Below are 12,427 nucleotides of genomic sequence, written 5' to 3' on the forward strand. Positions count from 1 at the left end.
TTTGACCTCAACAACAAGTAAAACCATGATAGTTGTGAACCAATCCTCTATCATCGACGCTAAATGCTAAGTTCATCATACCATCTACATATTTGGCCAACAAGCATTCTCTCTCTGCAGCAAGATGAATTTTTTCCCTTCCTTCATCAAGTAAATGGAGGATGAAGAATTCATACATACCTTGCAAGTAGATGGCCTCTGGATTACCCAAATTGTAGGACTTAAGTCTGAATGTGCTAGCAGCATTGACCTCATCTGTCTTGTCATTCATGAAAATGAGATTTGCAGATTTGTAAAAGTAATTTTCTCTGCCAATTGCATTAAACTCGGGGAAAGCAACTCTTGCACTACCAAAGTCTCGGATAATGGTTGTTGCTACCTTGGAGAGAATCTTATGAGCATGGAAGGAGGAGAGAAGCCAAGTTGAAGTTCGCTATGGAGAGATAGTCGTTTTATCAAGTATATGGAGAGAAATTCGTTTTATTTATTTGGAGAAGGTGATAAACCATTTTATTATGATCACCTAACCCAACTACAAGTTGTAACTCCTCCATTTATGTGTAATTTGATGGAGACCTTGGAAAGACACAAGTAGTAACTTCAACAGTCGTGAAGAGATAATCATTCATCATTATATTTCAAGTATGACTTTTAATAAGTTTGTAGAACTTTTATTGATTAAGATTGTATAAGTTTGCCGAACTAAGTGAAAATATAACTGTGATGCTGATTGTAAATTTTTAATCAACTTAGTAAAACATCAACTAATTTAGATTATATAACTTAGTATACTTTGTGAAATTTTATGATGATTGCTTAAAATTTAATGAAGAGATAAAATAAAACGGTTATTAGTCAGAGAGAAGAAATTAAAATTGTATTTATAAGGTTTATTAGAAGGTGATAAATCCATGAATTTAATGGTCTTCTTACCCAACTACAAGTTGTAACTCCTCCATTTAACTGTGATTTGATGGACGCCTTGGAAAAACACAAGTAGTAAATTCAACAGTATCGAAGAGATCATTATCCATCATTATATTTATATAATATAACTTTTTATAAGTTCGTAAAACTTTAATTGAATAATATTGTATAAGTTTGTCGAACTAAGTGAAAATTTTAATGATGATGATTGTAAAATTTTGATCAACTTAGTAAAACATCAACTAATTTAGATTATAGAACTTAGTTTACTTTGTGAAATTTTATGATGATTGCTAAGAATGGTTATTAGTCAGAGAGAAGAGCTGAAAATGGTATTTATAAGGTTAATTTAATGATCTACTTACCCAACTACAACAAGTAATTTCTCCTCCATTTAATTGATTTGATGGAGAGACACGAGTAGAAAATGCAACAGTCGCCTCTCTTTGGGATAATCATTATTAGCTCTGACTATTTCTCTTCTGTAATGGCATTAAATTTAAATCCCACTCAATCGTCTCCTTCTTGAAACCACTCCTTCTCTCCCATCTCCGTCTGCATAAATCACCAAAAAGAAAAGCAAAGAAACCACTCACCGTCTCTCAAATATGGCACACTACAATGCGCTTGGTGAATTTGTATACAACGATAGTCTCACGTGTTGGCGTTTATAAGTGAAAATACTCAGGATTCACTCGTTCTATTCATATGTTACCAGTGGAGGATCCCACTGGGTTTATATCCTAGCGGATGAAGATCTAAGTGCAAATACATCATCTCTCAAGTATCTATTAATATACGAAAATGCAAACTAAAAACTTGAGACTTAAACTTGATTTATGCAGGAAGCCAAGATGGAGATGATCGTTAATGAATTAACTGCAGAGAGATTTAGAGGCCTAGAGAAACAAGAGGCAAAATGGGTGGAAATATTTCGGGTAGAAGTTGGCAGTGCCTTACCAGGTTTCAAAGCAACAAACTCTCCATATACACTAACTGCTGTGTGGTATACACAAGTCCGGATCATCGATCCTCTGAACAATCGGTATTATATAATGTGTTTAGTTTAAAATGTGTTAGTTGAATAAAACATTTCCTAAACTCATTCATACATGTTGTTTTGGTCCTCCTGAACTATGGCTTGAGACATATGGTGGATTAGCTGACTTCAGATTCAATCCGCGTTTGGAGGAGGTTGAGGAGTTCTGGCAATCGCTCAATAACAATGACCCTTATGTTCGGATGCACGGGGCTGTGGGGCCTTTGTAAAGTTTTATCTTATGTATGAATGTTGCGGAAACTTGTTAGTACGTTTGTCGTATGTGAATGTTGAATGCTCTTAAAACTTATGTTTGTGCTGCTATTGTGTCTTGAAACTGGTTTGTTACACTTTTGTAATTGTCCAACTTCGTTAAATCTTGAATAACTTGAAGTTCGTGTTGTTATAAATAAGATAAATAGGTCAAACTTTGTTAAAGTTTTACTTTTGTACTTGTCCAACTTCGTAAAACTTAGAATAACGTGAAGTTCGTGTTTGTATAATTAGGTCAAACTTTGTTAAAATTTTACTTTTGTACTTGTCCAACTTCGTAAAACATAGACTAACTTGAAGTTTGTGTTTGTATAAATAGGTCACACTTTGTTAAAGTTTTACTTTTTTACTTGTCCAACTTCGTAAAACTTAGAATAAAATATAAAGTTTAACTTTTTCATTAACTCTTAACACTTAACTCTTGTACATCCAAATTCCTAGAGCTACAACGATAGAGACAATAGGAATAATAAGACTACCTCCTACTATCATTATCATAGGCCTAATTTTGGGAGCTTCACTCCTTATTGTTGCTTTGAGAACTTGGACTTCTTATTCTAGCATTAGGACTTGGTAGTCCAACTTTTGTAACTCTTCGGTGAAAGCTTCATCTACCCATTTGAAGACGTGATTGTCGTCCATAAGCTACAACATTTTGTTCAATTTTTTTATCAGACAACTTAAACGAAAGTGTCAACATCAAACCTAAACAGATGTACCTTCCTTCTAGCCGCATAAACACACCGATAATAGCGGCGATATGGGTTCGGAGTGGATTTGGAGATGACCTCGGTGATACCCGCCCCGCACCAACACTTAGTCGGTATTTCCGCAGTTCTTACTCGTCCCGACCACCAGTCGAGGAAGATGAGATGGAAATATTTCTCTCCATTGCTCTCCATTGCTCTGTCGGGGTTTCGGGGTTGAGAGAGAATGGGGCTGAGAGAGAATGGGGTTGAGAGAGAAATGAGGAATAATCTCAAATGGGAAAGAGAGAGAATGTGGTTGACAGATAATGGGGAAAACCCAAGAAAAATGATTTAATGCTTCTCTTCGACGATTCTGGGGTGTGGGAGGGAAAATTCGAAAAGTTGGACGGGATAAATTTTGAATATTTTTCAAGGGTTTTCGTGGTTGAAGTTTCACCAAGTTCGAATTTTTACAGAAATAGTTTTACTTTACTAATTTTTACATTATCTTAGTTTTACTGTACCTGAATGAGTGGTTTTATGGTTATACCAATTATAGTTTGTTTCCTAGATTCATTTCTCTTGTCATCATGTAAAAATAGACTTCGTTTTGTGATATATATATATATATATATATATATATATATATATATATATATAAGTTTTGTAATGTAAGAAGGTGAATATTAAAGAAAAAGCAACAAGAACACAATGTCTTTCTTATATGAATACAAATTAAACAATGAGATGGAAAATTTAATAATTACGATTAAATCATAAAACTCATAAATAACTATCCTACTACTTGCATGACTTATTAACAAGTTTGGAATTTCGTATCTTTAAATTTTTAATTTAAGTCTTACTAAGTTTACATATCGTACTTATACCAGTAAAGAAAAAGTTTCACCAAGTCTTACAACGTTTCCCTTATAAAAAAAACAAACATCAAAACTGAAAGGTTTACAACCTAATTCCTCTTATGTTTCTTGTGTGGATGTTCTTTGTGTTCCTCTGCTTCTCCATATCCACTCTCACTCACACTATAGTTCATACCATATGAGGTTTCTTTCTCAACTCTTGATAGTTGCTCGATTATTGAAACTATTTCCAATTCTTTGATGTCCTCTACATGTAAAATACTTCTTCTTTGCTCTTTATCCACTGATGTTAAATAAACAAACACATCTTTATCATCCAAAATATATGATTGCCTCTTAGGTTCCACTACCAATGAAATGTAACTAAATTTCAGCATCTTCGTATACGGATCTATACCCATCTTCCTGCATATCCTCTCCTTCAACAACAAATAAGTGATATCCTCCAATGATGATGTCTTAAAAGATATAGTATACAAACGACCATCGGTTGGAATCCATTCATAATCATCTCTGGACTTCGAATAATTTCCATCATAATCAAAAGTTTATGTTTGAAGAAGAAGAACACATTGTGTGTAATATAAAAAAATTACACCATTAAAGTCAAACCTCGTTATACAATAATACCATCAAAATTATACTAAGTTATACCTAGTTATACAATTATGCTGTTAAAGTTATACTAAGTTATACTTTGTTACACAGTTTTGTCTATCTAAGTTTTACAGTTTTACCGTCTAATCTAACCAAGTCTTACCAAGTTTCTCAGTTCTAGTTGTTTCTCCTCTTCAATTCAAGATAATAATCAGCTTTGATTCCCGACATTCTATCAGTTCCTTATGATTATTATACTAGTTGTTGATTATCCAATTCCATAATAGGAGGATTCCCCTGATAGACAGACCATCTACACTGATCCCCAATTAGTTAATTGTGAACACAAATATGAAATCATCTATCTATCTAATATCACAACTACAAATCTTGTAAATCATGTATGGTGTATTCAAAACATGAGGTTTTACGACGATTTAAGATACATACCAAGAGAATGCCGAATTTACCTGAAGTTGAATTGATTTGGAAATCAATAGCTCAATGATCCAAGCGAGGAAAGTACAAGTTGATTTGAACTCAATTTAATGGAGAATTCTCCGATTCTCTCGATAAAAGCGAGGAGACAGTGTGATTTGAACTCAATTCAATCGTGATTTCACTGATTCTCTCGATCAAAGCGAGTAAACTCGACGGAGTGATTTAAACTAAATTCAATCTAGAATCCTCTGAATCTCTCGATGAAAGCGAATAAATCCGATGGAGTGAACTCTATTCAATCGAGATTGATTTCTCCGATTCTCTCGATGAAAGCGAGGAAACCCGACTGAGTGATTTGAACTCAATTCAATCGATCAGATTTCTCCCGATTCTCTCGATGAAAGCCAGGAAACCCAACAGAGGAGTGAGAGAGACAAAGAAGGGGAATGAGCGGGCCCCATAACTCAATTAATTTTGAGGAATATTTTGAGTGCATGGCGAAGCCGAAGGATGAGAGGGGAAGTTTTGACATTAACCATCGATATGAAGAGTATGAGAATAGACAAGAGTACGTGAGAATTAGTAAGAGTATGGCATAATGAATTTTGCCTCATTAAGAGAAATTGATATTATTCCCCCATTAGGCAGTTTAGCACCAAGACCGAAATCATGGAGAATCCCAAAAACAATCACACAAGAACAAAGCGACTGACAGTACATAACAAGCAACAAAAACACAGAAAAAGGTTAAAACCAACGAGAGAAACTTAAAGCATAAGTAAACGATTAGATCAACGTGAAAAGAGAGAGAAAAAGGTAAAAGGGAAGTACCTCTTGAGTTGCTAAAAAAAAAAAAAGGAAGTACCTCTTGAGATAATCCCGAAAAATGATAGCAAAAGTGTAGAACGAAGGGAAGGGTCTGACTTGCATTCATCGATGCGGATTTTGATTTCACTAAGCTTCGTCAAATCCATCATCCTTGAGAAAAAAATGTCTACGATGTACGATCCAGAGAGTTATATTCTATTCTACTAAATTTTAACATATGACTAGAGATAGAGACATTGACCGGGATTCGAAATAACCAGTCTTGGTTCTGTTGGGTTGTCGTAAATTAGAAATAATATATCCAGTTAGATAGATTTTACTCTCAGTTCAGCTACTGTGTAAAATAAACCAATCAGAAGTTCAGCTACTGTATAACCAAAAGGCAATCAGATGATTTTTTTTATCATTTTTATATATTTTACTCTAGTCAATGGTTTTTTAACACTGGGACTCTAGTCACTATTTAATCAAAGATAAAGTGAGTTACTTTTCCCCTCTATAGTTATGTAGGAGAGACGCTAGATGTAATTTTTATTTTCATATTGTTACTCTCTATTTTTTTCACTCAATTACTCTACTTTTATTACTCTCATATTCTCCTATATTTACCGATCACAGCCCTTATATTTCTAACCTATTTTATACAGAAAAATTGAGAAAAATCAATCATATTAAAAATAGATTTATCCTCTATACCCCTAGACCAACAATCTTGTTACAATAGATCTTTGATTATTTTTAATACAAAAATTTAACAATTTAAACCTTTAATCTTGATGTCGTTGCACTTTAAATGGTTATCAAACCAATAATTGATTTGGACTTCTTTGAGCTTAACTATAAATAAAAGTTGTAAATGATAAGAGAATATGTTTGTTTTTATTTTCATCTTTTTGTTGATATTATCTATATCAACATCAACCATTTGTGGCATATATTAGTGAAAAGAGTCAACACCAACTAGGTGTGGTGTGTAATGTAAGATATGAATTGTGTGGTGTGAATTGTAAGACCTTGTACTATAAATAAGGAGGCTTTGAGTGTGTTGTGGTTCAAGCCAAGTGAGTGGAGTGGGCTAAGTCCTAAAGAGTCTTTCGAGTCCTTTATAATATCCTTGAGTGTTCTTAATAAAATAAAAATATCATTTGCTGTAAACCTTTCTTGTTTATCTTTTAACACTTTATAAATATAGTTTTGATCATAAACACTTCATTTGTGGTTGTACCTACTATGTGTTTATAAATTTAGTATCAGAGCCATGGCAGTGTAAACTAAGGTATTTATGTCTCCTACAAAGTTTTAATATCCGTAAGTTTTTTCAAACTGTAAGCTAGTATGGAAGGTATGCTATGTGGTTTCCACTTAGTGGATTATCAGAAATCCTACACAGTTAAAGAGAAAGATTCATAAGGTCATAATGCTCGAATACCTTGAGGCTTCAAAAGAGAAAAGAAATTGCCTCGGTTATGTAGCAAAACACTTAATGAATCTCTTCACTTTATTCTTAGCGCTTCACTCTAATAGAAACAACTTATGTATCATTGTTACTTCAAGTGAGAGATAAAAACCGTAAACATTTTGCTTGGTTTATGGTTTCATTTACACCATGGATAGTACTTCTACATTGCCAACCCAAACATATTTAATAAGAACGGCCTCTAGTAAAATAGATTATTTATATGTAGTATGTGAGCGATGATAGTAAAGTCCCTATTACAGAATTACCTCTACTCAAAACATATAAAGCAAACCCAGTTCCACTTTACCAAAAATCATAAAACACGTGTTTGATCCAAACAAAAATATTGCTAAAGAACTCGTCCTAGCCTCACAATTACAACAACATCTGGTCTCATCTAGAGAAGCTGAATAGATGATTCCTCTCAAGCTCAATGAGTGAATGATTCATCAATTGAGAGCTGATGGTTACTTACATCTTCACTATGGATCAATTCGATTGGCGCTAACTCTCCATGGAAGAAAAGGTCTACCAGTAGTAACAAGGGTGGCCCTACTTGACACGAGATTCAGAGAGTACCAGAATGCTTGTATTGCAACTCTCCAGGCAACTTTAAATGTGGGTACAATGTGTGTAACACTTTTCCCAAATTTGAAAGTGGCACTTAAAGACCCCCAAATCTACCAAAATATGAAAATCCAGTTGCAAATCCTGGCGCTCCACAAATTGGAAACACATATGCTTCAACATTTCACCAGAAAATGGCCTACTGAGTCCAAAACCATGCGATGGACTTAAGTCTCTCGCGAGTACAGAAGATGGCATCCTCATTCAACTCAAATCTCAACACAATTTTTCATGCATCCATATTCACGGAAAATCCCTAGAAACAAGCTTGTCAAGCTATTTCTAAAGTCATGGGTTACAAATTATGAGAAGATCCATGAAAGCAGTATCCCAATTCAATTGGTGGACTCTTCCATTCATAGAGGAAAAGACGGAGCCATCGAAATAGCTTTCTTTTTATTTTTCTTTATTTTTTTTTATTTTTTTTTGTGAATGAATGTTAAATTTGTATTCATCAAAAAAGCCTTGTTACATCAAAGTGTAAACCCTAGTAAAGAAAATCCTATCCCTTAACAACTTTACTTCTAAAAGGATCTCATAGTAATCACACTCTTGTACTAAACCAATATTGAAGAGCATTCTCCATTCTCTTCCCTCCTTTTAATCTCATTAAGCCTAGCTTGTTTCTAACTCCTTTATCAATAAGCTTCTTCACCACTTCCATAGGTAAAGTTTTTTCCCCATGTCTTATCTTGTTTCTTTCCCTCCATATCGTGTGTACAATGGCTTGGAAAGCACATCTTGTACAGAATGATCTCTTCTTGTCACTATCAGACCTTGCTAGAATCACCACAACTTCTGACCAGTCCTTAGTATAAGCATCTCTCAGAATCCCCTTCATAAGATGTTCCCATAACTGAGAGGAGTAGGTACACTCAAAGAACAAATGATTACGGGATTCTCCAGCGTTCTTGCAGAGAACACAGGTAACATCCACGCCTTGACTCCATCTTGCAACTCTGTCCATTGTCGTTAGTCTATTCAGCATAGCTAACCAAGCCATTAAAGCAAACTTAGGAGTAGCCTGCGAAAACCATATACCTCTTGCCCAATTGTTTTGAGTATAATCTTCTCTTATTAACACCCAAGTCTCCTGTGTTGAGAATTTCTCTCCAGCTAGACGATGAAAAGCCTCGTCCCTCAGATTTTTCACTTGCATCAATATGATCTCCCCATGTGAAGAACCTCCAAAAATAAGAGAATATTTAACCGGCATCCCAATCCATTCATTTAATTCAGATGGGAAACAAGTATATGTATTCTCTGATTCAACGGGGCATAAGTTCTTTGATGTATGTGATTTTGAACAATGCCTAATAGATTCAGATGAATAAGAAACTCCAAAACAAAAAAAAGGAGTTGACACAAATCATCCCAGCATAAGCTGAAAGAGCGTTATGAAGCAGAAGATCCAGAATTTGGCCTTCTTGGAGAATCTAATGGAAGAAGTTTTGAATAATATGTATTATATCCAGCTCTTACTCCTGAACAAAATGAAGTACGAGATTGCTACATGTTAATCCCCTCGACGTCCTAAGAACCAATGTTTCCACCACTGAAGTTTGAGCACAACAATGTAACACACTCTTGGAAAATCAAGAATCCAAACACCAAAAATTCAAATGGTTCAATGCAACAAATCAGTGCAGCCGAGGCAACTCTAAACTGGCATACGAAAAACTCAGTGAATCTAAACCATCTTTTGAGTCGTATTGATTGAAAGGTAACTATTCTAGCCATTTCTATAAAAAAAATAAGCAAAAAATATCATCTCTCCACCAAGAACTCCTCCACCTGGCAACCACTGTTTTCATACCCTCTTCACTCATATTACAAAAAGAGCCAGAGTTAAAATCTCTTAAAGCCCAACTACAATCACTACAAAACCAGCCCAAAACACAAACATAAATGCCATATGATTTCCTCACCCCATATCCAATGTATCATCCACCATATATGGTCCGAACACAACCCATCTCTTTCTCACAAGACCCAAACCATTTTGGATCCTCTACCTTTTTACCAATAAGTGTTGTTGAAAAATAATATATCACAATAAAAAGATAATTGTATGTTTCCCTAAAAAAGACACAGTCACATGTTCCTCCAAAACCTCCAAAAGACTCTGCACCAGAATCTCAAAGTTCCAAGAACTACCCGCGAGGAGTGAGCCCCAGTTCATGGTCGAACATGCCAGTAGTCCAATTATTACCGTTCTTGAAAAGGTTGCAAAGCATGGATAATAACATGAGAGAAAGTCCATAAATCTGAAACTAAATACGAAGAAGTCTTTATACCAAATTTCATGATGCATTAACCAACAGTGGTTGAAGAAGAAGATGTGGAAAGTATTGGCAATGTCTCTGAAAACAGACGAGAACATCAGAGATCAAACATTCAATCAGAATGGAATAAAAAAATCCATGCGGAACCACATTCTGGTTTCTCCCCCCCCCAATAAATTGGAGAGAGAATTGCAAGTCTTCCAACAATCATCGACAGGATGGTATCAAAGTTGTATGGACGTCTCAGACTTATGTGGATAAGCCTTTGTGAATATCTACAAATCCAAATACGCCAGTCACTAATGTTGGATAATTCCAATTAACTTGAGGAGCAAATTAACTCATTAAAGTGAAGTTTGATGGGTTAAGGAAAAAGGAAAACATATCGAGCTTATGAATGTTTCCATATTATTATTAGGAAAAGATGTAGCTTCGCTCTTAGGAAAAGATGTAGCTTCTTCCTATATAAAGAGTTCTCATGGAGAGATGTTCCATCAAGAGAAACACATTGAAAGATTTAGTTTTGAGAGAGTTTCTAAATCTAATAAGAAGAGAAGTTCTTATAATTTTTGTGTTTGTGCAACTTTAATTGGTATCAGAGCTCCAGGTTTCGAAGGTCGTTTACAAGAGGAGTTGTAACTTCGATGAAAACATGGGAGACGACTCTCAAGCACGTGATAAAGGTCTTGAGATGAAGAAGGACATACGATGTCCGATGCTAACATCGACCAACTACACCGTATGGTCGATGCGAATGAAAGTGATGCTTCGTTTATACGAAGTTTGGGATACGATTGATCTAGGGAGTAACGATGCAAAGAAGAACAATATGGCGATTGCTCTAATCTTTCAATCAGTCCCGGAGGCGCTAATACTTCAGATTGTAGAACATGATACACCGAAGAAGATTTGGGAAGCTATCAAATCCCGTAACCTAGGTGCTGATCGCGTGAGAGAAGCAAGGTTACAAACATTGATGTCTGAGTTCGACAAACTGAAGATGACAGACACAGACACGGTGGATGACTACGCAGGAAAACTTTCAGGCTTAGCATCGAGAGCAGCCGCGTTAGGAGAGATAATGAAAGCATCGAAGCTGGTAAAGAAGTTTCTGAAGGGACTTCCAAGAACGAAGTTCATTCACATCGTAGCTTCGTTAGAACAAGTGCTGGATCTAAATTCAACGGGATTCGAAGACATTGTTGGGAGATTGAAGGCTTTCGAAGAACGCATCAAAGAAGAAACCCAAGATGAAGGTCAATCGAAGCTCATGTTTGGAAAGAATGATATGCAAGGTAGTGGAAGCCATAACAACTCGCGAGGAAGAGGCATAGGTAGAGGTTATGGTGGAAGGGGAAGAGGACAAGGAAGGTCTAATGTTTCTGATGGTCATAACAAAGGAGGAGAAGCTTCAGACAAGACCAAGAAGGACTACTCTAAGGTTAGATGTTGGCGATGCGACAAGATGGGGCACTTTGTGTCACATTGTCCTACACGACCAAGAGAAGAAACTAACCTAACGGAAACACAAGAAGCAGATGCATTATATATGCATGAAGTAGTATTCCTCAACGAAGAGAGAGTGTTTCCTAAGAGGTTTGATGAATGCGATGGAAATACGAGTATATGGTACCTTGACAATGGTGCAAGTAACCATATGACAGGCAAGAGAGAGTTCTTCTCAAACCTAGATGATAGCATCAAAGGCAAAGTCAAATTCGGTGATGGATCAAACATCGAGATTGTTGGGAAAGGTTCGATCACGTTCATCGGAAAAACAGGGGAGAGAAGAGCACTCAAAGATATCTACTACATCCCAAGTCTTAAACACAATATCATAAGTCTTGGACAAGCAACCGAGATGGGTTGTGAGGTCAATATGAAAGAAGACTTACTGATGCTGAAAGATCCCCGTGGAAGGCTATTAGTACAAGTCGCAAGGCAACCAAACCGATTGTACAAGACGCCAATGGAGGTTGAATATCCGAAGTGTCTTCAAATACAAGAAACTGATGTTACATGGACGTGGCATGCACGGCTAGGACGTGGCATGCACGGCTAGGACATGTGAACTTTGGAGTCATGAAGAATATGGTAGACAAAGAGATGGTAGTAGGGATGCCTCAGGTGATACACGAGAAAGATGTGTGCAGCGCCTGCTTAGTTGGGAAGCAAACTCGGAAGTCTTTCCCGCATAAAGTAAAGTATCGAGCATCACACGCATTGGAGTTGGTACATGGTGACTTGTGCGGTCCGATATCACCATCAACACCAGCAAACAATAGATATGTATTTGTCTTAATTGATGATTACTCAAGATATATGTGGACGATGCTGCTAAGAGAGAAGAGTGAAGCGTTCGATCGGTTCAAAAAGTTCAA

The 12,427-nt window shown here is 36.0% G+C and overlaps 1 protein-coding gene across 1 annotated transcript; it reads right to left on the bottom strand.

The window, feature by feature from the left end:
• Window positions 1–8,305: 8,305 nt before the first annotated feature.
• LOC111203643 lies at window positions 8,306–8,977 on the bottom strand. Its single transcript, XM_022697570.1, has one exon. The coding sequence runs from the start codon at window positions 8,975–8,977 to the stop codon at window positions 8,306–8,308; it is 672 nt and encodes a 223-aa protein (XP_022553291.1).
• Window positions 8,978–12,427: the final 3,450 nt, after the last annotated feature.

This window comes from Brassica napus, chromosome C6 (assembly GCF_020379485.1).
Source record: "Brassica napus cultivar Da-Ae chromosome C6, Da-Ae, whole genome shotgun sequence".
Lineage (NCBI taxonomy): Eukaryota > Viridiplantae > Streptophyta > Magnoliopsida > Brassicales > Brassicaceae > Brassica > Brassica napus.

Coding starts and splice junctions, on each gene's coding strand:
- LOC111203643 (XM_022697570.1), bottom strand. CDS start 8,977: ATGCCGGTTAAATATTCTCTTATTTTTGGAGGTTCTTCACATGGGGAG.